Below are 26,839 nucleotides of genomic sequence, written 5' to 3' on the forward strand. Positions count from 1 at the left end.
AAAGCCTACCCAAGAGAATTAGCACTTAGGGAAGAGAAAAGAAGGACTGAGCACAACAAGATTTGTATGAAAGTACCAGTTCCTCTGGGAGATGCTCTTCTGAAGTGCTCTCTGTGTAAACTGAAATAAGTGATACCACCAAAGCCTGCAGAAACTGGAAGTGCTACAGCTGAGACCTAGAAGAAGTCTGAGAGAAAACACAGTGACATGGTTCTTAGATTCCTACTTATGCAGGAAACTACTAAACTCCCACCTTTTGGAGACTAAACAGAATAACCAAAGTTAATAAATAAAGAAAAAACTACTTGTTATAGCAGGAGAAGGCAAGGAAAGGTTCTTCCATTACCCAGACCTCACACTGCCAAAGCAGCACCCACTGCCAGGACACTGCCAGCTCCATGGACTGGGGGTTTGGATGGGTAAGTTTGGGTTCCATGACAGACACCTCCCTAGTTATTGGATCTGGTGGAGCAGCCTCTGGAGAGCTCAGCTGTACCATCCAACCTGCAGGCTCAGGGGGGATTTTCATGGTGATGAAGCAGAACTGAAATGTCTTCAAAGAGAAGCCAGAAATGTGAGAAGTAATCAAACAAAAGAGTTGGACAGAGGGTTTTTTTCCCTGACAAAAGCTGTTGTGTTATGGTTTGGAGTAATTTCTGAATTGAGGACACCAACCTGGCTGATTTTGCTAATGTGAAATGACATGTATGTGGATAAAATTACACTTTAAAGTTCCTATAGACAGCCCAGACTAATTCTGTGCATGTGCAGAGAAGCTGCACAGGGAGTTACTCTCTTAAGCATTCAGTTGCCTCAATTAACAATCATTTTATTTGCAATATAAAAAACATATTCTGAGCTCCAAACTCCCAGTCCATCAATTCTAATGTAATATTTCACCTAATAGACAATTCCCACACCTGAGCATCACATCACTTCACACAGGATTATGACCTTGGCCTGGTTTTAAAGATATACATCAAACTTTACCTCACCTGAAACACTGCACCTGCAGATAATGTTTGTTTTAGTCCAAGTATAAAGGGAAAAAATTCAACACAAGGTAAACAAAACTGACATTTTCAAAAACGCATTTTTATCAACTTCCCATTGCTTCACTTGATGTATTAGATACTTAAATAGAAATGTACTTACTGCTCTTTTTCTGGAACAACCTGTAATCCAAGGCACAGTAAGGTTTCCTGAAATCTGTAGAGGACAAGGAGGAAACAGAACAGAAAACAAGAGCAGCTTAAATTGCTGTGAGAGCTAAAACTTAGCAGCTTTCCCGAGACTTCAACACTGTACATTCAATTCAGGTAACAATGTCTGTGAAACAGGTTAAGATTTACAAGCAAAGTCCCACTGGGCCTCACTGTTAAGACTAAAACACTGTTTTTCTTTGGGTGAGGGTAAGATAATGAGTATCTCAAAACTTGTATTTCACCAGATTTCTCTTTTGGCCTGTCCCCAGACTGGCAGGACCGAGCAGACGAGTCAGACAAGGGCTGATGTCCGACAGAACTGCCCTCACAGTTTTCTAAACTACATCAATTAAACTTTCTGAAAAAATGCTCTCGTGTTCACAGAGCTGTTCACTGTCAGATGACAAGGATTTGAGCATTAGCAGAAAAGTTAGGGATATCAGGTTGGAGAAGGAAAGAGAAGGGGTGTGAAGGCAAAGGTTAGCTGCCTCAATTTCCAATGATGCTTCCCCATCATTCCCAGAGATCAGACATTATTAAATAATAATCTCAGACTGTTTTCCCTGGCCCTCTGAAATGTGGCATAGCCTGGAATATTTTAGGCTTATTTAGGATTCCATGTTCATCTTTGCTGCAGACAAGCAATGCTTGAGATACTAAACACAGCTCTTACACTAATCCATCTCAGGTTGTATCTGCAATGTATGTGAGGAAGAAAAACCTGTGTGGTTCTGCCACCTGAGCCAAACTCCACTAACAGTTTTTATACTTGCAAGGTGCTCTCCTGATGACTCCTGCAGCATGAGCACAACCAAACCAGCATCCCTGGGACAGCTGGCTGGGGTACAAGCACACAAGACACTTTTATTCTTCAAGCTTTCAGCTGGAAGCACTTGGAGGTTGTCCAAGGTCAGACACTTTCTCATTACAGCACAAGGTGGGTTGAGGGGGGTAGAAATGAGCATCATCCCCTCCTAAGGGCAAGTCTGCATCAGATTTTAAGGCTGAAATATTAATTTCTTCACTGCACACACATGTCATAAACTCTGTATAAACATGCTACATCTATTACTATCCCATATCCCACACAACAGCTTTACACCACAGAATCCACTGTAAAGGCACCATGAGCATCCACCCAGGCGGCTCCTCTTCACAAATTTCAAGTGGGGCTACAAAGAAAAAGTGCTTTTCTGTGTGAACAAAGCAAACTCAGCCAGGGTTGCTGAGTTTTAAGGGTTGCCAGGAAGACAAATGCACACAGGTTCTGACAGGTAGGAGGCCAAATACAGTCAAGTTCATCTCAGCAGAACTGCCTGAAAGACAACATGCATGGCAGAATTGTGAAGTGTCATGATGAAAAAAAGGCAGAAGGGTTGGGGTTAGGGTTTTTTGGGGGGGGAATGTGTGTATTTTTAGAGTAAGATGGATCATTATCCTGCATTCACAGGTGTAACTCCAGTCCTGGTCCAACTGGGACAGCTACAAAAGTGATGACCTGAAATGCCTGACTCAGAGATTGTGCCTCAGAAACTGCAGATCTGCCAGAGACACTCAGAGGTGCTGCAACCCTTGAGCTGTCCCTTCATCAAAGGGCCCTACATAATCTTTTCCCAATTCACCTGTAGCTTTTATGTCCCAAATTCAGTGCACTGGACCAAACCAGGAGCTGGTTGCTGTGTCCCAGCACTGCTTGGGGCCACATGTGGTGTTTTTGGAGGAACCTCACAGGTTCTCCCCACTCATTCTACAAAGCAGCATCCCCGAAGCCAACTCTATAATTAAATAAATATATATATATACACCTGCATAATCTATTCTGACTGAAAGGCTTTGGATGCTCTCTTAAAGTAGATAGGGTTAAATTAGATACTATGTTTCAGTGTTTATAACAAAGTAATTAAAAATACACATCTTCAACAGTATTTTTGTCCCCTAGGGAGGAGGAAGAAAGCAAGACTAAACCCCAATTCAGCCTCAAGGACAGCACAAACAGCCTCTCTACTTCTACACATTTAAAAGTCAAACTAAGACAAGGAAGAAGGTTGAACAATTTGTTTACTGAAACTGCTCAGGCATTAAAATTGATCACTTAATTAAATTTAGTCTTAAGTTACACTAACATGAATTTGATTAATTGAACCAGTAAGGAAGCTATAACTAATTGCTAATTAGATACCTCACCAATACACGACAGTAATTACTTCATCAAAACACAAATCACACAGTCTTGACTTTGAAGAAGCATCTGCTTGGATGTTCCAACTATTGCAATAATCATTTAGCTCAAGTTTAATCTATTTTTAAATTCAGGAAGATCTCCCCAAGTTTAAGGATTTTCATTCCTATGCTGCTGGATAAATTAGCTAAACATGGGCAATAAAATGAACATGAACTGACTACAAGAAAAGGATTCAGACAGCACCTTATGAAATCTCTAATAGCCAGGAGGTTCACAGGGTGCCTGCTCACAGCAATAAGGGAATTAATAGCAACCTGCTCAGGTTTTCCAAGGTTTAAAACTCTGGAATAAAAAGAGATATGATGGGAAAAAAAAAGCTCCCTCCACATAAGTTGCATTCCCAAATCCAAAGAACAAGGTCCCTGAGGCAACAGGAAGGTCAAACAAGTACAGATGAATTCAGTTCTCAAAAAAATAAGTAGATTATTATAACAGGAGTGAAGCAGAAGAAAAACCTAAAAACAGTTATAGAGATCTTGTTCTGATCTACATCACACTACCCAGATGGATAAAATGTCACCTACCATGAACTGTTTTAGCTGTTTAAAAAGACCATCCCTACCCCCCAAAAAATCAAAGTTATTCCAAATTTCATTTAAAAAAATAAAACCAGAGGAAATAAATCTCTCTGATGTTTTTTCAAGAGTGAAATAAGCTCCATGAGCACAGAGCTGGAGGTGTCACTAATGGATTTCACTTCATGAAACTTCAGAAAAATGTCCTTAACTTGACCATAAGCACTTCTACCAGCCCTTCATTGGACAAATCTGCACATTTACAGCCCTTCCTTTCCTATGAAACTGGGATGTCAAAAGAAAACAGCACTTCATGAATTTTACAACTCAAGTAAGAACAGTAACAGCAAACATTGACAGCCTAAGTGAGAGAAGGGAGAAAGGGAAGAACAGCTTGTCTGATGTTCCACCTACTCCACAGAATTCACTCCAGAGTATCTCTGTTCATCAAACCTCAGATTTAACAAGAAAAGCAATAATTCGGGTGAAAAGTGGCACTTACTCGGACTCAAGAGCTTTCTTGCACAGCCTCACACGAGATAGGAACAAGTCAGGAAAAAAGGAAATAAAAAAATAAAAAGCACTCCACAAAGTCTTGCTCCCTTATCCCACTGAGCAAAGCACAGGAAAAGCTGGTACGGTGCTGACATGGTTCATTTTCAGGATAAATTAAAAAGGCAATAACAAGCCAATGCATGAAGGTAAGACATGCAGGATCACATCGTGCCAGCCTTAAAAGACTTTTATCTCAGTGTCTCTAGGCTATGTCATGCCACATGACATAAAAATCCATGAAAAATACCAATTTGGATGTTTTCTGCACAACTCTCTCTCCCCTAGTAATAACAAATAATAATAAAAAAAAATGTGTCAAGTGTTGCAGTTTCTTCTGAACATCTTTTACTTCTTCAATTATCTGCAGTTAATTTTCCCCTCAGGATCACTAAAGGGACTTTTGTACAGGGTGAGGAATAAAGGGTTTGAATGTAAAACTGCTACTGGAATTAGACGCTGCAGGAAAGGATGAATATTTGCTCCCTGAGTGTGTCCCATCATGTTAACTCTTCACAGGAGATCTTAATCCCTCACAGACACAGCTCCAGGAGACTGGCACCTGCACAGGCGGTACAGGAATCCAAGCTGACATCAATGAGGGTGAGCAACTGCAGAGCACACCAATGTCAGCACCACCCCATGTTCTTGTGCCACATGTGATGTGTGTGCACACAGAACAGCCCAGGGTATTGCTGGCTCAGGTTTGAGCATCAGCTCGTGGGTATGACCCTCCTGCACCCAAAATTTAGCTGTTGAATTGATGAACCTCTCACTGATCTTCAATATACACCTACCAGGGGCTCAGCTGGACAGGTACCACCCTGCAGTGCTGCCTGCACTGTGTTTGAGAAGGAACCATCTCCACTGAAAGGTGTAGAAGCCTGCAGAAAGGTGAACCTATTGCTTAGCAGCCACCAGCTTTGAGAGGCAACATTTATCTACATTACATTTGTATACAGTATTTATCTACAACCTTGGCTTCAAGGTTTGAAGACAGAGATAAACTGATGGATTACCTGGTAATTATTTTGGTTTTGTGACAGCCTCAGTTGACTTGAAGATGTAAAATGAGGAGAAAAGGTACTCCTGGATGCATTAGCACTGCTGTACATTGTGCTGGCTGTGCTGTGCAGTGAGGTCCGTGCAGGGAGGTGGTAATCTCTGCTGTGGTAGAGAACACTGTCAGGCAGGTCCCTGGCACTGCCCCCCTGTGCCCCACAGCCCCCGCTGCGGCCCGGCCCCGACACGGCTGCGCTTTGGTTCTCCACTCGAGCAGAGCTGCTGCTCTCACAGTATCTGGAGTAGCTCTGGATTTGTGCTCCCATGGATGCCAGCTCCTCCTCCCTGGCGTACTCGTCCTCCACGTCCCCCGTCTCCATGGCGATGGACAGGCAGCTGCCCTCCAGAGAGGAATGTTTCTGCGTTGTGCTTCCCGCCACCATCCTCTGGGGCTGGTCCGTCACCGCCAGGGAGAACACCTCGCGGATCTCCAGGTTCTGGGTGCTGCAGGCAGGGTCCCTGGGGTGAGCCCTCTGCCCGTGGGGCACGTGCGATGCCAGAGCCACGTGCTCCGGTTTATGTGACCTGTGACAGCCCACGGGCTCGGCCTTGCAGGGCCTGTGGCATATCATGGGTTTCTGAGGTAACACCAGCTCCGCCGTCTGCACCGAGGAGCCGCCGTAGCTTTTCTTCGTGTGGCTGTAAATGGAGTTTGCAGAATTGAGCACGCTCGTCTGCCTGGATAAAATAATGGTCTTTTCCCCTACTAATAGGGAAGCGTTTTTACAGTGTGGTACTTGTCGGCCTAGAGGGATGTGCTGCTGCTGGAACTCCGCGTTGCCTTTCCCCGGGAGCCTCGGGATGGAGGTTTTGTGCATCTCTGCCATGGAAGCGTTGGTGTGTTTGGTGGATCCCTGCCTGCCCGAGGAGGTGGCAGGGCTGTAAATCCCAGTCACTATCACATCATTATTGGAAGAGGTCCAGGAGGATTGCTGGCTGTGGGATCGGGCAATATTGACCACGTTCCGAACTTCTGGGGGCACTGAGGGAGTGGCAGGGGCCGTCCCTGGGGGGGTCCCTCCGGATTCCACCGCGCTCTTGCTGCTCATCTTCCTCCTTTTATTGCCAACCCACGTCTGCAAACGACAACAGCAAACACGAAACAAGGCATTAAAGACTCACAAAAATCAGGCAATTCCATTTTGAAGCAGGTCTGGTGAAATGTTAAGTGTTCAAGTTGTGACCTAAGTTGACAAATATGTAAATCATCGACTGATGCAGAGTCTGAACAATACAGGGTGGAAATCCAGGCCTGAACAACACAGAGTGGAAATCCAGGCCCCTCCTGCTTGGGATCCACACACTAATACACAGGAGAAGCCCAGTCTCAATTCCAAAGCCCCAGTTTCTCAAAAAATCCTGATACTGTATCATGCCTCCTCTCCCAAAATTACCGTCAAGATGTGTTTCATTGTCACTACTGTGACTAATCCCCCCAAATTTAAGTTTTTAATGTTCAGCACCTTAGGTTGCAGAGCCATCACTCTGGTATGGAGCTAAACTTTTGTAACCCAATAACTGAGAGATATGACCTTCAAATCTGCCTCCAACAGAAGCTGCCAATTCTGGAATTAGGAGGGGAGGAAGAAAAAGAAGAAAACAATTTTTTGAAGTACTCAGACCTATGGACTAATTCCTCCTCTGCCAGCTGCAAAAATCAAGATCTGAGGTCAAAACCTGCTTTTGAAAGACACTGATAGACAAGATCAGGACTACAGGGATTAGATTCCAACTGAAATTTTCCATTATGGACATTCCTGACAGTAACAATGACAGTATATGGTTTTGTGTAACAGATAGTAGAGGAAAAAATATTTGAAAAATGCAGGTACTGTGGCAGTTGTGCACAGGTTGAAACGTGCTGTGGTTTGAAGCAGATGGGGAAGCGTGTCAAATTTTGCAAAATGTCTAATTTGAGGCACAATTTGTTACATGCAGTAAAATCTGAGTTACTAGTGATGACATTTTTCTCCTTAAAAACCAATTTAAATGCAAAAATTACAGCCACAGACCTCAAGTTATTTTCTTTTACTGTATAAAACAGATTTAGAAGATTAAATTTTACTTTTTTTTTAAAATTTCTGTTCTATCAGTAAACTTTCAAGGGAGAAATTACAGCTGAATAGAGACACTGTAAATTTTGGACCAGGAAAAGAGATTTCATCCCTAACTTTTCCAACTGTACAGAACTAAAATATGAAGGTTTTCCTTACAGTTTTCCTGAAAATAAATGCTTTCGAAGAAATGCAAATACCTTAATAGCACTAATAATAAAATACAGTTTCATGAGACAGCACAAGTCAGATTTGACTCTGCTGAGAGTCCTCCTGACTGTGTTCCCAGTTCTTACTCCCATCATTTATCCAAAACACCCACCTGAACTCCTCCAAAAGGCTTAAAACTGAATTGGCAAAACAAAAAAAAAAAAAGAACAAAGGCTCAGGTAAAGTTAGTAAAATTACCTGGGTTACACTGAAACTTAACAAAGCCAGAGATGATGAACACAAGAAGGAAGAGAGGAGACAAAGTATTTGCCATCTTGGAGACTGGAAAGATTGCAAATAGTCTTCAGATTTCCTAATTTTGCAAGGGAGAATAGATTTTATGTATTGCAATAATAAGATCTGTACAGGTTTACACCAAATCATAAATGGGAAAATAGGACTTTTCTTTCTTTCCAACCCAGCTCAAGACTGGAAAGACTGGATGCAGTTCAATGGGATGAGATGGCAGAAATCCTGATTCTGGGAAAGAATGTATTCGTGCAGTTATGATATTTGAAGTATAAGTTGCATTTAGGGAATTCATGTTCCTATTACAATCATATCTGCAAGTGCCAGCTGGAACCCAAGTATCATTTTGCTGGACGTTGTACAAAGGAGAACTAGTCACTGACCAAGAGTTTTGTAGGAAAAAAAAAAAAAAGGAAAAAAGGGGGAATTAAGAGAGGAAAGAAGGAGGGGTGTAAAGAAGAGAAAGGTAAGATCATGCAAAAATATGACAAATGCAGGACAAACACTGGGTCCATTTCGACTGCACTTCACAAGTGGCAAAAAAACCCTTCACAAGTTCTAAGGGTTGCAAATCAGGGCTCAGTAAGGGAATAAAACTGAAGGAAAAAGGCCCTGATACTTTACTGCAGGAAGGGAAACTGAGAGGGAAAGGAAATCTGGAGAGTGAAGGAGGACTGCCCAGAGAGGAGAGACTGCCTGCCTCCTCCAGGACATTCAATCAGCATAAAAATAGCAGAGCAGGCCCTGAGTGCCCCATCAGCATCCAGATTCCTGTTACAACTGTCTGCCTGTTCCAGGAGCCTCAATCCCTGGCTGACTTTCACAGCTTCCCACCACCAAGAGCTCAGAAGGACAGTTTTAATGTTTCCAGACTATTGTGAGGGAGGGGAATCCAGGTAATAATCAGGGAGCAGGAAGGGTTGTTGTTGTTGATATATCACTGGTAAACCAATTACAAAAACAACCCAGACTGGTCTCACTTCTTCTTCCTCCTCAGTGTCCAGTGTTGCAGCAGCTCCTGGGAGCTGCACTGCCCTTGTTATTTTTTCAGCTAATGCTTCATGATTTCTATTTCTGCTCTCGGCCAAGAGCCATTTTGTGTCTAGTGTTTCACAAAGGGGTTATTATTTCCCTTCCTGTGGAATTCATAGACTTTGGAAGAGCTCCTGTTAGCCCTGGTGACATTCTTGTTTTATAAGAAAAGAATGTCCTCACTGTAAATAGCCATGAGGGACCACAATATTTATGATTGTGATGTGGAATACAAGTGTGACAGAGAAAGAAATAGTTCCACAATTATTCCCCCAAATACATCAGCTTATAGAAACTTCTTTAGCTTAAGAACAGTTTCTTAATAACATGACCTTGCTTCTTGCTTTCATACGATACATTGCACAAAGTTTGTAAAGGGCAAACTAATTTGTAATTTATTAAAGACTAATTTAAAAAATCCCAGCAAAAGACAAACAAAAATTACTCCTTGTGCAACCCAGGCCCCTGCTAAATACAACAACCATGTGAAGACATTCCACTGAAAACAAACTATAAAAATGAACATGTCACATACACACACTGAAGCCTGATTTAAGGCCATGATGGAGTTAAGAGACTCCACATCTCTAAATATTTTATGTAAAGCAATAAATGTGTACAAGTTTAACAAACAAATTTGGAAGGCCTCAGTACTCACCCTGACCACACTGAAGTCCAGTTTTGTTTCTTGTGCACACTGTAATATGAGCTGAAAGCAATTTTTACTTTGATTTGTCATTCCATTTTCATAATAACGCTGCAATATCCTTTGTTGTTCTACAGTAAATACAGAACGCAGATTCATCTGGAAATAAAAGAAGATACTCTGAAAGTTGGAATAAAAACTGTAAGACTTGCAGAATACACAGGCTCTCATTTATACCTGTGATAACACTAAGGGTTGACATGTTTTCTCTACAGAATCTTTTACCAATGCTTTTACTTACTTTCTAAAAAAAACCCTGTTACAGTCAGCATTAGTGATTCCTTTCTGACAGACTCAAGCTGAGCAGGTGAATTATAAGTCTGCAACAACACTGACAGCTTTTCATAAATAAATAAATATTACATTGTGTTGTTAAGTCCATGAGGCTCTAGTTTCAAAGAAAAAGTTTCTCCCTTAAAAAAAATAAAATAAAATAAAGGCATTAGGCAAAACAGAGTAACATCAGCAGATCCAATATCAGCAGGTTTCTCCTCACCTACCAAGAAAAGAGACAAAATCCAAGATTAAAGGTAACTGTTTGACACGAGTGAAGTTTCCACGGTCTCCACCTTCATCAAATCCTACACTCTGTGATGGTTGGTCCTTCTGCTGTGTCAGCACCAGCACCTCCAGCTGCAAAGTCACAAAGATCAAGAACTGGAGACCAACTTGGGGCAAAAAACCCCCAGGAAGGGCTTTAGGCAGCTCTGGAGCCACCCAATGCAAATACTGCAGAAGAACAGAGGAGGGACTGCCCGTGTCACAGCCTGGGCTGGGAAAGGTCCAGCTCCTGTGGAACTGCACCCTGAGGCTGGAAATCAGGGTTTTTAAGAACATGTAAGGGTTGTTTTCCAGGGGTATGAGCCAATGCTGACTGCAGGATGTCAGGATGTGTTCCTGCTCCTTGGTTTGTCCACAGTGGTGCTGAGGAACTCAACCAGGATCAGCCCCAGGCTCCTCCAGGGCCAGCAGCAACTCCTCAGTCCTGTTCCCAGCACTGGGTCCCTCCAAGAATCTCGCTGTTCCTGGGGACAGGAGGTGGCCCAGGACAGGGCAGCAGTTTGATGGACACATTAAAGCACACATGGCTTTGTTACATGTGACAACTCACACCCAGGCTTGGTAAAGCACACAGCTGAATATGACCAAGTGCAGAACAGACTCCTGAGGGCAAACTGGAGCTTTATGTTCTTGGTACAAGCAAAAAATATAATCCTGTGGTTAGAGATCAGAAAGAAGATCCCAATCATCACCAATTTCCAGAACAGGGCCTTTATTTGTCCCAAACAAAATGCAGCAAGTGCTGGCCAGGAACAACCTGCATCCAACTTCGTGCCTTGGGAAGCAAAATTGTCACTTTAATACAGTACATGTATCATAATAATGCAGAACAAACTAAAGAATAAAAAACCTCACCATCATCCTGTAGGGAAATAAAGGGGATGAGGGAACCCTTTGCAGCCACTAAGCTTTTTTTGAAAACACTCAATGGAAAGGAGAGTGGTGACAGACCTAATCTTTGCACAAGAACTGCTTTCTGATATAGAGCAAATAAAATTATTAAAGGCTCAAAAGCTTGAGCAGACACCCAACTGCTTTCATATTATTCTCCAAGATGATTACACTATGTAATGGTAATGGATGTTAGAGTTCAACAGACCTGCATAAAGAAAAAAGATTAATATCTAGAATTTGGAGTAAAATGCTTGTAGGCCAGAGCTGTGACTTCAGAGTTTACTTTCCTCTCTATGTCAACAGACAATAGAAAAATCAATTTGTAAAAATTACTGTTTCTTTGAAATAATAGTTAAAACAGAAGATGATGTTTCAATCATCTCTTTTACCTCTGTTCCCAACTCCTGTTCACCCTCTCAATGCAGTGCATTATTAAATGCAGCACCACCAGCTACATGACAAATCAGGCTTTGCCTGAGCTCTGCCTCCCCCAGAACAGGTATTCAGTCACAGCCAGAGCTGGGCAAAGGAGACTCTGGCTCTGAATAATCTACTGTTTAAAGAAATTTATAGCAAGTAACAGAGGAGACAATTATTAGTCCATTAACAAATCAATAAAGTTCATAATAATCTACTCTATAATGTTGGGAACTGCCTTCAGATGTCCCACGTGAATACACACAGTGACGTGGCCACTGACTGATTTATGCCCCTTCTAAAGGACACACAAGAGGCAGTTTTGTGGTTCTTGAACAATTGGTAGGGTCCAGCTTCCACTTCTGTCTACTCCTCTTTCAGTACCAGAGGTCCTGTTCCATTTAGTGGAGCTCAGTTCCCACAAACGACCTCATCAGAAATAGTTATGAACCTTCCATGTGTCCAGATCCAGCTGTGTCAGCCCAAAGCTCAGCACTTCCATCCACAGGCTCATCACATCATGCTCTCCAAACAGTTCATCTACTCCAATGAAGACTCTTCCCATTGCAAGATAAATTTTTAGAGTCAGACCTGATGACCTGCGAGGGAAGACGTGTGACAGGTCCTTGACATGTTTTTAATTATGGGGATTTCTGTATCCAAGGTCACTTCTGTGTTAAAACACTTTCATTGTTGCATTTGACATTCGTAATTTAGATAAAGACAGGGTGGAGCATTTTGATTAAATCACTTGAACTTCAGATAAACTGTCTGACAGGCTTGGCCCAGCTAAGCTCCAGAGAGGGCATGGTCTGGTTTAATAACTCATTTTTGCAGTGTATTTTAATCACTTGTGAGCTACAGCTGCCAACTGGGAAGATTCCTGAGTACCCTCTGCCTTGAACCCAGCTGAGTCCAGCTCAGGGCATCTGTGAGAGGCCATCAGAAAGTGATTTAAATAACTAAATTACAGGATCCTACAGACACAGAGTTATGGCAGCTGAGTCATAACTTGAGTTTACATTCCAACATCTAAACCTTCAATTAAGGTGAGAATTTATTAAAGCATTTTGTGTCTTAGATATACTGAATCCTAAATCAATAGACAGTTCTGGACCATTTCCCACTAATTTCACACCAGTGTGTAGGATGTTTGGCAATCCTCTGTCTCTGGCAGGTGCAAAGTTCACTGATATTACGTCATCTTTAAAGTCCAGCTGGAAATCAGTTTGCTATCAGCAATTCTTCAGTGCTTATTTTGAATATCTAAAACAGTACCCTGTGTTGAATAAACCAATTCCTGGATGTTTGGAAGCTCCATTAGAACACCATGAAGTCCAGAGTTAATCAATGAAGAGCTGCCTCTGCATGTCCCATCTTCACAGGCAACAAGTTCTGCTCACACCTGGGAACTGACCCACATTGAGCACTCAAACATCTGTGAGAACATAATGTTACTGTCTCTGAGACAAATTAACACAGGGTGTATTCATCAAAGGATTACACTGGTTATTTTTTTTGGAAGTATTACCTATTTAGCATCAGATTTCGTAGCTAGAACAAGACATTAAGTCTTACATTTTCTCCAACACGGAAAATCACTTAAAAACTGCTAAAATTACTGAACATAAAGGCAGTCACATCAGTACCAAGGGAATCAGCAGGTCACACTCCTTCATCACAGACATTATTCAAAACAACCTCAGTAACTTATAAGGAAACAAACTCCTTTTCCCAGTTTGTGCACCTACAGAGCGCTCCAGCCTCAGGATTTCTCACCTTTGTCTTGAACCTCAGACTCCAAGTTAGAAATCCACATGGATTTTTATCATAATTTCATTTTGATCTTGACTTGCCAAGCTTAGCAAACATGCATGTGAGCTTTTGGGAAGCCGGGTGTCCAGCTGGTTGGCAACACATTGGCACTGAAAAGAGAGTTTGTTACAGAAAAGAACTCTGTGAAATTTAATAAAAATCAGGCAAAGCATTATGCAAACAAATTCCATGACTGTAAGCTGCATTTTCACTTCAATAAAAGACAGAGGTGGCAAAGCAGTACTTAAGGATTCAACATCTGCCTGTTCTAGCACAATAAAGCAGCCTTGGCCAAGTGTTTTGCAGTCTTGACAGTGCAGAGAATAACCTGTGACAAATGGAAAAGCACCTTCACCCCTGGGATGTGTCCTAGGCCAGCTAACATCATGGAACTCTTCACTTTGGGGGTCTCCCACTCCTCAACCTACAGTGAACCCGACAGTATGAAGATGGTCTTCATTCCCTTTCTAAACTGAATACTAATTAAAAAAACTTAGCATGGTAAGATCCCTCTGATATGTGTGGTGGTTTAGGAGATGTAAATGTAGCCCAGGTGTTAAGCAGGACTGTGACATGTGGGACATCCCAGAGTGATTAGTGACAAGGTCAAAGATGGGAACTCCCTGCCCTTCAGTTTGTCCCAAGCACAATTCCACAGACACCCTGTGACTGTCACAGCAGCTCCTTCTCAGGTGACATTAAGGGTGTTCTTACAGCTCAACTTTTTCAGGCTTCTTAGGCTGTTTAAGCAACTTTTTCACAGTATCCCCCTTCCTTCCCTTCTGTGGGAAGAGCGAGCAGGAGTGGAAAGAGGAGAACACGGAGACCTAAAGCAGAGTTTGCTCCTGAACATTTCCTTCACAGAACAGGCACTCAGGGGATTGTCCCACAGGGTTTGCTGCAAATGCCCAGTCCTTCCACCCCAGTTACTTTATTCAACAGCCAGAAATTAGGAATCTCTCCAGGGAGACCTGGTGAAGGCAGGTCATATATTTTTAGCAACTAATGGAAACAACTTGATGTCAAGGAGTAAGACAAAAGAAAGAACAACTGAAAGAAAATGGGAATAATCATGTAATCAAATAATTCAAGAGTTACTTAACTGTTCTGGAATGACTTGAAAAATCTGGGGGCAAAAAAAGGGACAAAAATAAAGAAGTAGCATAAGAAGGAGAAAAAGTCTGCCTATAAGTACAGCAGTATAATCTCAGTGTCCAAAAGTATCTAAATATTAAGACTGCTGAACCAAGTAGACATTTACAAAGTAAATCTCTACAGAACACAACATTAATAGTATTTAATTTGAAAATAGGAAATAAAATCTCCAACTACAGTCATTTTAAACAGCAACAAAAAATAGTCTTGGATGTGATAAATAATAAATAATTCACTCAGAGCACAAGCCACCACAAAGTAACTAAGTATAAAAATCTTCATGGTATAAAACATAATAAAACTGTCAGGGATTAACACAGAGTGATAAAAGGGAACAAGCAGTTTCTGAGAGTTTTCTTTTTTAACTTCAGCACCAAACAAGTATTTATTTATAAAAAAGTCATCTTGCAAAGCCTATTTCTGTTTTAGTCTGTCCATCCATAACAGGTATAACAAGAAAATCAGCACACTCCTCTATTTATCTTTTTTTCTGTTCCCTCCACAATCTCTTGTGGTAAAAACCAACAGGTCTCAGTGCCAATATAAATCTGAGACAAAACTGGAACTATGATAAGAAGCATACTGCAGACATAAATTAAACAAGACTGCAGTAGTGACACTACTCCTCCAGCTTTAGGAACCCCATTCACTTTCCACAGCTGCCAAAACCTCACCATTTCTTGTACATCCCCAGTGGAAAGAAAACAACCAACCAACATTGTAATGTGTGGGGATACTGGATACACATCAAGCAACAATGTTTAATAATCTGAATTGACACGTTGGTGCCTCTTTCCTACACAGGCCAAACCAGTTAGAGCCACACGCTCCCAGTGCAGTGGGTGAGGCTGATGGTTGGGTACGTGTAATGTACAGCCCAGCTTGTAAAACTACTTCTAAATATCCGTGACTTGCAGCATAATTGCTTCCCTCTCCACTAAGTACAGCATTTGTAGGATTGTATTACAGTCCTACCTATAAAATGCAGCCCTTTATTAGGGACAAATTAGACAGCCCTCAGTAAGTTAATAACATAATAACCCATGACCACAACTCCACAGGTTTAGGCATCCCCATCCCACTTTACTGATGCAAATGAGACTCCTGACTGCAGCTGGATTAACCACATGTTTTAAATAAAGCATGTACGTGTTTGTAAGACCTGTGCCAGGAAAAAGGGAAGGGATACTAAAATGCCGTGTTCCTGTGAAGGTGTGAGCTGCTTCAGGACTCCAGTTTGGAGGATATAAAACTACTTTGGTTAGTTACATGTGATCTTACCCATAGTATCAGATCTTACCTATAGGATCAGAAGCCCCAGGTTAACAGAGGGCAGGAGACAGGGCTGGGGATTGTCTGGGGCAGGAAAGTGCTCCACAAGCACTCCCAGGGCACCACCATCCCTCCAGAACAGCACAGCCAACTTCTTCCCCCTCATCCCCAAACATCTGAGGAGTAAAGTCTGGCAGCACAAGGCCCCCCTGTTCACATCACACACAGGCTGTGCCCGACACCACAACAGGCTGATATCATGGAATTACTGTATGGTTTGGGTTGGAAAGGACCTTAAAGTCCATCTCCTTCCACCCCCTGCCCTGGGCAGGGACACCTTCCACTAGACCAGGTTGCTCCAAGCCCTGTCCAACCTGGCCTTGGACACTTCCAGGGATGGAGCATCCACATATGCATTTGAGAGGTGGAATCACAGAACAGCTGGAGTTGGAAGGGACCCCTGGAGATCAGCCAGGTCACCTGGCACAGGTGGCACAGGACTGTGTCCAGGTGGGTTTGGAATGTCTCCAGAGAGGGAGACTCCACACCCTTCCTGGGCAGCTGCTCCAGTGCTCTGCCACCCTCAACATAAAGAAGTTCTTACTCGTGTTGAGGTGCAACTTGCTGTGTTTTAGTTTTCTACCATTGCTCCTCATGCTGTTGCTGGGCACCACTGAGAAGAGCCTGGCACCATTCTCTTGGTACCCTTTGGAGAAATTTAGAAGAGCCTCAGAGGGAACAAGATCTAGGATGTCTGGTGGCCACCCAGCTGCCCCCTGCCTGTCCATCACTGTGGCCCCTCAGCCTCACACCATGAGTCAACAGTGATGGTTGTCCTTCCCATCCCCAACCATCCCCACGGTACCCAGGGGAACCATCCCTGCCTCGGGGGGTGCCTGCAGTGATGGGGGGATGAGCAGGACCCAGCGTGTGGGGAAGGGCCAACAGGGAACTGAGGCACCGCGGACAATGAAGGGCTGAAGGGCTAAGGCACCGGGGACTGAGGCAACTAGTGACAAGATGAGAGCACATGGTCGTAAGTGTGCCATGGGAGGTTCAAGTTGGACATCAGGAAGAACTTCTTCACAGAAGAGGTGAAGAAGTTGCCAGATATTGGAAGGGAGGTGGTGGAGTCCCCACCCTGGAAGTGCCCAAGAACACCCAGACGTGGCACTCAGTGCTCTGGGCTGGGTGACAAGGTGGGGATCGGGCACAGGGTGGACTCCATGATCTCAGCGCTGTTTTCCAGCCTAAATGATTCTGTGACTGAGGCACAGGGGTCTGAGGACGCCTGAAGGCGCTGAGGGCCCAGTGACCGAAGCCCAGAGCTCCGAGGACGGGGCTGAGCCGCCGCTGACCGGCCCGCCGCGCACGCGCAGTACGGCCCCGGTCGGCGCAGGCGCACTGGGCGCTCCCCCGGGGCGCGCGGGCGCACGCGCACGCGCAGTCCCGCGGCGGCGGCGGGTCCCGGCGCGTGCCCGGTGCGGCCCCCCCGCGGTGTGTGTGTGTGGGGGAGGCTCAGCGGCGCCTGCGCGAGCCGGGCGGGTCCGCGCGCGCGAGCTCGCGCGGCCGCCCCCCTTACCCCCCCCACCACCGCCGGGCCCGGGGGGGGGGGAGATCGGCATCATCATCATCATCATCATCACCATCATCACCACCATCATCAGCATCTCCTTCCTCCTCCCCGCCCGCCCGCTGCGCCCCTCCCGCCGGGGGGGCCCCGCTCGCGCCCCTCCCGCGGGGAGCCCCCCGCGCTTACCGTGCAGCGCGGGGCCGGCGCGGGGGCTCCGGGCTCGGCCGGGCTCGGCTGGGTCGGTCCCGGCGTCACACAATGAAATCAGCGGCCCCGATCATTAATTCTCATCATGATCGTGACGTGCGCGCAGACAGCGGCCAATGGCGCGCTGCGATCAGCGCGGCCCGGCCGCGCCCGCCCCCGCCGCCCGCAGGGGGGGCGCGCACGGAGCGCGGCCCCGACAGCGACCGGGCAGGGACGGGGCCGGCACCGGCAGGGACCGAGCGGGGACACAGCCGGCACCGACGGGGGACGGGGCAGGGACACAGCCGGCACCGAGCCCACTGCCCTCAGAGCCGGACCCGACAGCACTGACCGCACCGGCCTGACCGCACTGACCACTCCCCACGCCACACACTGACCACTGCCCACACCGCACTGACCACACTGCCCACACAGCCCCACAGCACTGCCCCCACCACCCCACAGCACTGCCCACACTGCACTGCCCACTGCCCACACCACCCCACAGCACTGCCCACACCGCACTGACCACTGCCGACACAGCCTCACTTCACTGCCCACTCCACACCGACAACACTGTGCACACAGGGACCCCCCCCATCTACACCCCCTGCCATCCCTCCTCGAGGGGTGCGCTAGGGAAGTGATCCCTGAGTGTCTGGGGGGGGGAAGGAGTCCGCAATCCATACAAATGTGTCCAAGGGGTGCCAGGAGGATGGTGCCAGGCTCTTGCCAGTGGTGCCCAGTGACAAGGTGAGAGCAGCAGCTATAAACTAAAACACAACAAGTTCCACCTCAACATGAGGAAGAACACCCATGAGGGTGGCAGAACACTGGAACAGGGAAGGTGTGGAGTCTCCCTATATGGAGACATCCCAAACACACCTGGAGACACTCCTGTGTCACCTGCTCCAGGTGACCCTGCCTTGGCAGGGGCTTGGACTGGGTGATCTCCAATGCCAACCATCCCAGGACTCAGTGAATGGCTGCCTGTGTGAGTGCACTGGGCTCTGCAGCCTGGGCACACAAGGAGGTGTGCCTGGGGATACCCAAAAAACTCCTGGAAGGACCAGGGTTTCCATTGCATGAAAGTTACAGCGCTTAAGAAATAGATTTTTTATTACTTGAGGTGGATATGTTTGGTCTGGGAAGGGAGGAAATGCTATTCTATCCAGGGGGGCAGCACAAGGCAAGGACACATCCTCAGTGCCGTGGTTGCACCTGGTGATGGTATGAACACAAGACAAACCACACACACTCACTGTGTCCTTATGGGGGTCCAGGACAACGAGGTGCATCAGTGCCAGCCCTCCTTGGGGCTCTGTTTCCCTTCCAAAAGGTAACCTCGTCAACAAATGAGTGTGAAGGCCGATACTGCTCACCCATCCTGATGGATTGTGTGATAGAAATCATGTAAAATCATCATTTATTGGCTCAGAAGTGAGCGGGAAGGCCAACACTGCTCACCCTCCTGATAGATTGTGTGGTAGAAATCATGTAAAATCAGCATTTGTTGGCTAAGAAATGAGCAGGAAGGCAGATACCGCTCACCTTCCTGATGGATTGTGTGATAGAAATCATGGAAAATCATCATTTATTGCCTTGGCTTTAGGAGCACTGAGAAGTCTCATTCAGATTTGAGACCTCATTGTATTAATTATAAAGCCTCTAGATACCCCTATACCCCTATTCCAGATAGTATCCTCTGCAAGTCACAATGTTAAAATATTAAACAGGCAGTTTAATACTGTGCAATGCTTTAATCAGAACCCTTGGTAAATATTTCTGCAGGACCGAAATAAAAGAATTGCTGCCGGTTCTTTGTGGGCAGGGAGGAGAAAACAGCTCAGTGCCTATGTTTATTTTAAAATTACAGCAAGTTATTTACACTGTTTAACAATTTTAACACTGACTTCTGAACTAGTGGGTGGCATCCCCCATCTGGGTTGGATTAGGCACAGTAGGAAATACCTGAATTTAGTAATAGGATCTTAGGAATACTCCATGTATTTAAACCATAAATCTTCTATTGTGTTGCTTCATCTCCTAACTACATCCCCTTCCTCAGAGTGCCATCAACACTCTGCCTGTAAAAATTACGCAGAGCAACCATAAAACCTCTAGACCACCACTTTGGAATCAGCTGTGGGATGATTCCTGAGAAATTTGGTGTGTTTTCTTCTCACTCCCAATCTGGGGCTTGGGAAACAAAACAGGTGAGACAGTCTCTCTAAAATCCATTGAAAAAGATACAGTGGGGTTTGATAAAATACAGCTTGTTAAACTCCTTTAAAATGTCGAATGTTAGAAAGTAATATTTCAAGGGCTCTAATTTGATTAACAGTGGTCTCACAGGTGCTTTTTCTATAGTTTTTATCCAAAACCTCATAGAATCATTCATAAAGGAGACACGAGCTGTGTATTTAAGTTGTCAAAGAAACCAGCATGCAGACTTGGTGCCACAAAAAAGATTTATAGATCACTATAAGGTACTTTACAATACAGAAGAGTAAACTCAACGTACAGGTTAAAAAAGCTGCTGCTGTTTGCAGCAGAGGAGTGCCCAGCTCCAGAAAGAACTTCATGTTATTTATTTCCCTCCCTGGTGTCACCTCTCAATGAGACAAACCTCGAGGAAAAAACTATGGCAGCATGAAATAAACCAAATATTCTTCTTATTGCCACCAGCTTCACATGCTGCCTCCTTCATTAATAACAGATGTAAATTAACAGGGGCTGGCAAATTGGTGCAGTGGTTTAAACAGTAGCCCGGGACATGAAAGGAGTCCTTCCACGGGGGAATTGGCATCAAAGCGAGACTCTCTGATGGAGCTGCTTTGTATGAGCTCATTAAACTCATTAGCTCAGCTTACTCTTGGTTACTTGGCTGGGTCTGGGTTCCTGTCTCTGCGTGTCTGAGCTGCGTGCGTGGCTTCCCGAGCTCTGGGTGTGGGTATTCCCTGCTGGAACAGGGGCAGGGAGTAGGGCAGAAGCTCTAATTTGTGTTCTGCAGTCAGGAACCCGACTGTAAAATCATACGGTTCTTTTCAGCCCTCCATCCACCTTTCCCTTTTCCAGCAGTTCACACAGTTTCAGACTTTTAACAGATCATGCAGGTAAGAGAAGTCTCTAAGGATTCCCCAGAATTCCCAGAGGCGGATTGGAAGCTGGTGTGTGACCCTTGGGCCATGAGCCTGAACAGTTTTGGCCGCACAGTTTAGAGCCCTGGCTGCTATTTCCATTTCTTGGCTTTCTGCTGAGTCGAGAAAACACTGCAGGGAGCCCATGAGACAAACCCAACCCACCTCACCGAACCCTTTCTCAGGACAGTGTTACTCAGCTCATGATCCCATTATTTGGGTGATGCTTTAAAGGATGTAGCTCTAAACCAACCCTGGGGGTGACCTGACAGAGCCAGTGACCTTTCAAGAAGGGGTGAAAACAGGGTGGAAAGGAGCCTAATAATGTCCCACCTGCAATTTTGTATTTTGAATTCCGGATCTCTAATGAGTAATTTACCTATTAAACTGCTCCAGGGCATTAAATCTTGTAGCTACACAGTGTCAGCCACAAAGGGATCTGAACTGAATCTGTCCCCTTATCCCCAAAGTCTTGAACTTGCACTTGGGAAAATGTGTGGAGAATCCAGTGTAGAAAAGCCTGAAGTTAATCTGGTGCTCGACCATCCTCCCTTTGGGGAATTTTGCTGTCATTCATCCTGAATCTTTGACAAACCCTCAGAAGAGCTTTATTAAACTTCAGACTTAGGACTGACCACAGGAAAAGCCCGCAGGTCCTTTCATTTTGTTGCAAAACTGCAATGCCAGTTTTGTGAGAAGCTCCTCAGCTGGTGCTGAGCTTTGTCTCCTCCTCCTCCTTTGTCTCCCTGTTCCAAAAGCCTTACTGAAGTCAAGATATATAACATTTCCTGCTTTATGTCTCTACAACGCTTGTTATTCCACCACAGCGGAAAGTTAGGTTGGTTTGACATGATTTATTCTTGCAAAATCCCAGCTTTTTCCATCAAAATGTGTATTTCCTTCATTTTGTACTGACGCTGTTGACTTTGTAGGGGTAGAATACACCTCCAAAAAGCCCTTTGTTTAAGCGCCTGCTGTTTCACAGGTTTCCTGCTCAATGAAATGGCAACAGTGATATCCATTTTACACAAATATTGTGAGGACACAGTAAAGACTGGGAGGCACAAGGGTGTTGTTAAAGATCCACTAAATCCAGATTCTGTGTGAAACAGTGATGGAGAAAGGATTAGTGTGTAAACCTCAGGAAAAATGTCAATATGGCAAATTCCGTGCAGCACATTTCCTGCATCTAAAAGCACAGCCAGACTTAGTGCTCTTACAAGATTTACAAACTTGCTGTCTTCTTTGAACTTGGTTTTGCCACATTAATTAAAATTAGTGGTTAATCCTCACCCGGTGCATAAACAAAGCTCCCATAAACTGAATCTGCAAATATGTCCCTTCTGCTGGTATGCAAAAAACAGCTGGTGCTGGTGGGAAAAAATGCAAAAGAGTCTGGCAGGCCAGATATTTTAAGAATTTGTTCCACTTTTTTATTTATTGAGATATTTTTATGAGAATCAAAAAGTGCTGTTGCCTTTTATTTTTGTTGCCTTTGATAATTTTTCATACAGTGAGCAGGGAAAATTATGGACTTGAGGAACATACAAAAATGCAATACACTAAAAATTAACCAAAAAAAAAAAAAGGAGGGAGATAATTTTTGCATATTTTTTTCCCACCCATTAATATTCCTAGCATAGAGTGTTTTGTAGTACAAAGAAAAAGTTAAAATATTTTAAAAATAAGAATAAAACCAGTAAAGACAGGAGGAAGTAAAGATCCAGGGAGGGGACCCGTTATTTTTTCCAAAAAAAATCTATATATCCCCTCTTTTGGTAATTTGTTGTCCCCTGCAAGCCCCAGTTCCATTGGTAAAGTGATTCACCTAAAGGTAATGCATGAGCAGTTCTTATTTCCCATGATTTTTTGGAAAAGCAACGGAGAAAATGTTGAGTTAGACTCTTCAAAGCATTTATGAGATTAGTCAGTACTTTCCTTCTCTTTGACTTATCTTCCTCTGGAGTTAAGAAGGTTTTCCCATCTGCTCAGGTCTCCCACAAGCACACATTCCTCTGCTCCTTCATTTCTAACTGGGTCCACACTTTATTCCATGTCCACCAAAGCTCATCCCCCTTCTTAGCAGCTCCTCACCTTTTTCCAGTACTCCTGACTGGCCTGAAAGGATCTGAAAAGTGGGGGTTTTTTTCCTTTAAAAGCAGGATAAGCATAATGGCTGTCCCAAGTCCTTGGGAATAAAGGAAATAGCCATCATCCACCAGTTTGTTCTAGTGTTTCTCAGTTTCTTTGATCTTTGATTTAGGCAAGGTAAGTTTTCTCCCCAGTCACAGCAAGCCAAAGTAAGGGAAATGAATATAGTGTAGGTTTAATTCTAAATGATGCAGCATCATTAAAACAAAGATGAATATAAAACCTGTGAGATCAAGAATACAAATAAAATAGAGGTTCAGAGCACCTGGTGTTCCTCAGTAGCTCCACATTCACCTCGAAGAAGAAGGGTGAAAATCTGAAGGATTCAGAGGAAATTCTTTGATGTGGAAGAGCTAAAATTATCCATTAGCAGTTCCTGAAAGGAAAGCATGGAACTGCCAAAACAATGTAAAGCCCACTGTGAGCCCTGTGGACCTCTTACTAAAACCATGGTCTTCACATGACATTCATGTGTTTCTAAAAGTACAGGATCAGCTAAAATTGCCAGTTCTGGCACAACCAAATCTAAGCAGGGAAGGAAATCCATGAGATGGCAGCAAGGATTTGGGGATTTTATTGTTTCGTGTTGGTGTTTTTCATGCTGGTCTATAGTAAAGCACATTTTCATCCTTAACTATTTCACAAAAATGAATTTCTTGTGACTGTTTCTAAAAGCACAGCATGATTCCTGAGGTTTGGGGAGACCAAGTGCATCAAGTGAAGTGTCCTCCTTGGGAAAGAGCCGCTGTGTTTTGTAGATAAAATACCCGACTTTGTCCAGTCCCACAGCACCACATTTATTTTACAGCAAGACTTTGTAAGTTTAAATCTTATCACAAACTGCTATCACTCATTAGAAAATTATCCTATTAAGAATATGTTTACAAAGTAATCTTCCATCTTTGTCTTTGAGATAACAATAAAAGTGAAGTATTGATGGTTTGCTGCCAAATGTTTTTCCCTTTATAGTAACCCTGTCATTTTATTTCATCTGCATACAGAGGAATTTGTTTAAATGCAAATGACTTCTTTCATGGAAGAAGACAGCTTTTGTATTAATCCCTGTTTGTTTAAGCAATTTCCTTAAATTAGATTTTGGTTGTGATAGGACTACGTTATTGTTTCCAGGTTGTTTTATTCTTCCTTAAATATAATCTTGTTTAATCTCAGCCCAGATTAAGAGGAATGACGTAACATTAGAGGGAAGATTTTGTGAGAGGAGGGGGAGGTTATACAGTTTTTCCAATCTTTGCATCTGCTGTTGTACTGTTGGGCTCCTAATGGAAACTTCTTCTCCAACAACCCTATCTAGGAAATGCCTTTTATCTGCTCTGAGCTAAGACAAGGATGCCAAGTCCAGTTTAGACACAGATCCAGCCACTGTCACCCAGCCTGTTATCAGGAGGCAGAGCTGCTGGGGTGAGGCCCTGAGAGCTGCTTTTGGTGCAGAAATACAGTTGTCTTCTTTTTAATGCAAGGTAAGAGCACAGGAACTCAGGACTAATGTGTTGGATGGTATCAAAAGCCTTTTTAGTCCTGGCTGACAGGGGCTGACGACGTTTTGTGGTGAAGAGCAGGAGTAACTCACACACAGACTGACCCACAGAGTTGGATTCCAGTTTTAGATTACAGAAATGCTTCATTTATCCTGTTTTAGTGCACCAATGTGGGAATTTGAGTTTCCCCGCAGTATCAATGTATTGGTGACCAGGAGTTTCCACTTACGAAACCTTAATTAACTTTACTCATCAGCATTCATCAGTATCAATAACTAATTTTGATCTCTTTATCTTCCAATGAAAATATAAATTTCATACATTTCATTATAAAATAATAATATATTTTACACTCCACCTGGACATTTTGATTCATTTTGTCCCCACATTCTTCTGTCTTAGGAACCCCGTTGCTTCATCCAACACAATTTTTCATCACTCCTTCTCATTCCACCTTATTTTTTTCTTCCATATAGGAAAGAGAATTGAAGATCAGAAAAGCACTGGTGAACTTTAAACCATGTCCCCGTTGAAGGGTTCACGTTTCAATAATCTCATTAATATTTACTCTTTAATTATCAGGTATGTTTTAGTAGAATATTTTGTGTTGTTAAGTAAAAGCAAGCAGCATAACATCAGTGGATATGTCAGTGTCAGCAACAGTGTGAGTTGTGCTTTAATTCCACAGTGAGTAAAATCAGGACAACTCTGCACTGCTTTAAAGGGAGGCATATTTACCACATTCTTTGTTATGAAAAGCCACTTTTCCCAAATAAATGCCAAACTGCAAAAAGCACAGTAGCACATACAGATGGTGATATGCAGAGAATGGTGTGTAATTGGTGTAGACTGTGACACAGAGGGTCAGGCCACTATTTAAATTCAGCTGAGACCTGCATTTTGGAGTGTGTTGCCTTTCCAGGATATGTTCAAGTGCACCAGTTCTGTGTCAGAGTAAGGTCTGCACCACCAACATTCAGGATCTCCTGCTGGTTCATCAGCTTGTCACTTGGCTTCCTTTAAAATACCAATAAAACACTCCAAACAAAAGTGTATTTGTAATTAAACACCCAACAAGTTGGGTTAGTTGAGTCCAGACCTGGATAGCAACGATTTATCAGTGTCTCAGCTCATGAGGAATGACTAAAAAATCATTTAAATCAACAATTTGAATCGGAAAAGGTGCAGAGGCATCTGGAAAGAGCAGAGACTCACATACTCTTGGCTTTCTGGTGTCTTTCTTCTCCAGCCCCATAGCCCAGGACCCCCTGCCCGCCCCCTGGGCCACCTCAGCCCTGGCTCTGACCCTGCCCCGTGGGAAGCACCCACTGCTCCTGGCTCCCTGGAAGGACCTGGCCCACTGTGCTCTCACACATCACATTAAAAAAGCTTTTTGACATAATATGGGGGAAAACCTGGTAGCTGTGAGCAGTCTATTCCAATAAAGCTCCAAAAGCAGGAGCAGCCTGTCAGGTAGGGAGCTGCTGGGTTGGCTTGGCAGCCCTAAATCACTGTGTTTATCTTGGATCCACACCTAATGAAAGGGTGCATGTGCTGCAAGCCATGGAGCTAAAGCTCCATTAACTAATCAATGGCTAACTCTGGGAATTAAAAACATGGAGAGCAGAGCTGTGGTCAACACAACATCCCACTTGCACAGCTCCAGAGGAGCAGGGTTTTAACAGCAGCACGAAAACTGGGCAACAAAGGAGACACCAGAGATGCCTTTGTTTGCTGAGGGTGATGAGTGTCTTGGAGAACTAACGTGCTTTGGAAGTATAAGGCATGGAAAGAAATAAATTAATAATTATCAATCAGATGTGGTAGGTACAGCCCAGCAAGCAGAGTGTCTCTGATGCTTTGCAGCAGGAGTGAGATCCTTTGTGGGGCTTCAAAAAGGGGAGAAAAAGGTGGCTTTGGGCCATTCCATGAATATATTTTTCCCTGAGCTGCTCGGGGCGTCTTCAGACACGGGGATGTTATGCAGGTGTGTCACTGGAGTTTGCAAAGCAGCAGCACAGCCCCTTCCCAGGTTAATTAGCTGTGCCCTTCAGCGAGGATTAGGGAAGATTTGAAAGCATCTAAAGCCAGGGAGGATTCAAGAAAAGCAAATAGCCCAACTCCATGGCACAGTCTATTGCCAGGGATTCCACTTAATCGGGATCTGTGTCAGCTGCCTTGATAGGCCCCCGTGTAAGTCATTTTATTTTAGGTAAACATTTGCAAATGAACTTTTTGTACGTTGTGAAAAGGGGGGGGGGGAAGGAACATCTCTCCAGCAGTGTTGGTATCTGAACTCTACAGAAACATTTAGACCTTTCAAACTAAATGTCAAGTTGCTCCCATTGAGTC

The 26,839-nt window shown here is 44.1% G+C and overlaps 1 protein-coding gene across 4 annotated transcripts in view; it reads right to left on the bottom strand.

Annotated features, from left to right (window-relative positions):
- Positions 1–17,822, bottom strand: part of HDX (highly divergent homeobox) — a 43,825-nt gene extending 26,003 nt beyond the window's left edge. For 2 of the 4 annotated variants that reach the window (XR_004359600.1, XM_032701986.1), the window contains exons 1-4: positions 13,479–16,292; positions 9,780–9,926; positions 5,534–6,652; positions 1,156–1,209 (exon numbers count right to left, since the gene is read on the bottom strand). Coding sequence is in view for 3 of the 4 variants with exons in the window: in XM_032701986.1 (XP_032557877.1) it covers positions 1,156–1,209; positions 5,534–6,652; positions 9,780–9,926 (1,320 nt within the window). In the remaining variant the exon portion in view is untranslated. Of the gene's footprint in view, positions 1–1,155; positions 1,210–5,533; positions 6,653–9,779; positions 9,927–13,478; positions 16,293–17,700 lie in introns of those variants that run through there. The other 2 variants (XM_032701987.1, XM_032701988.1) reach the window with 2 other exon arrangements.
- Between the last annotated feature and the right edge of the window lie 9,017 nt (positions 17,823–26,839).

Source organism: Chiroxiphia lanceolata, chromosome 14 (assembly GCF_009829145.1).
Source record: "Chiroxiphia lanceolata isolate bChiLan1 chromosome 14, bChiLan1.pri, whole genome shotgun sequence".
Classification (NCBI taxonomy): domain Eukaryota; kingdom Metazoa; phylum Chordata; class Aves; order Passeriformes; family Pipridae; genus Chiroxiphia; species Chiroxiphia lanceolata.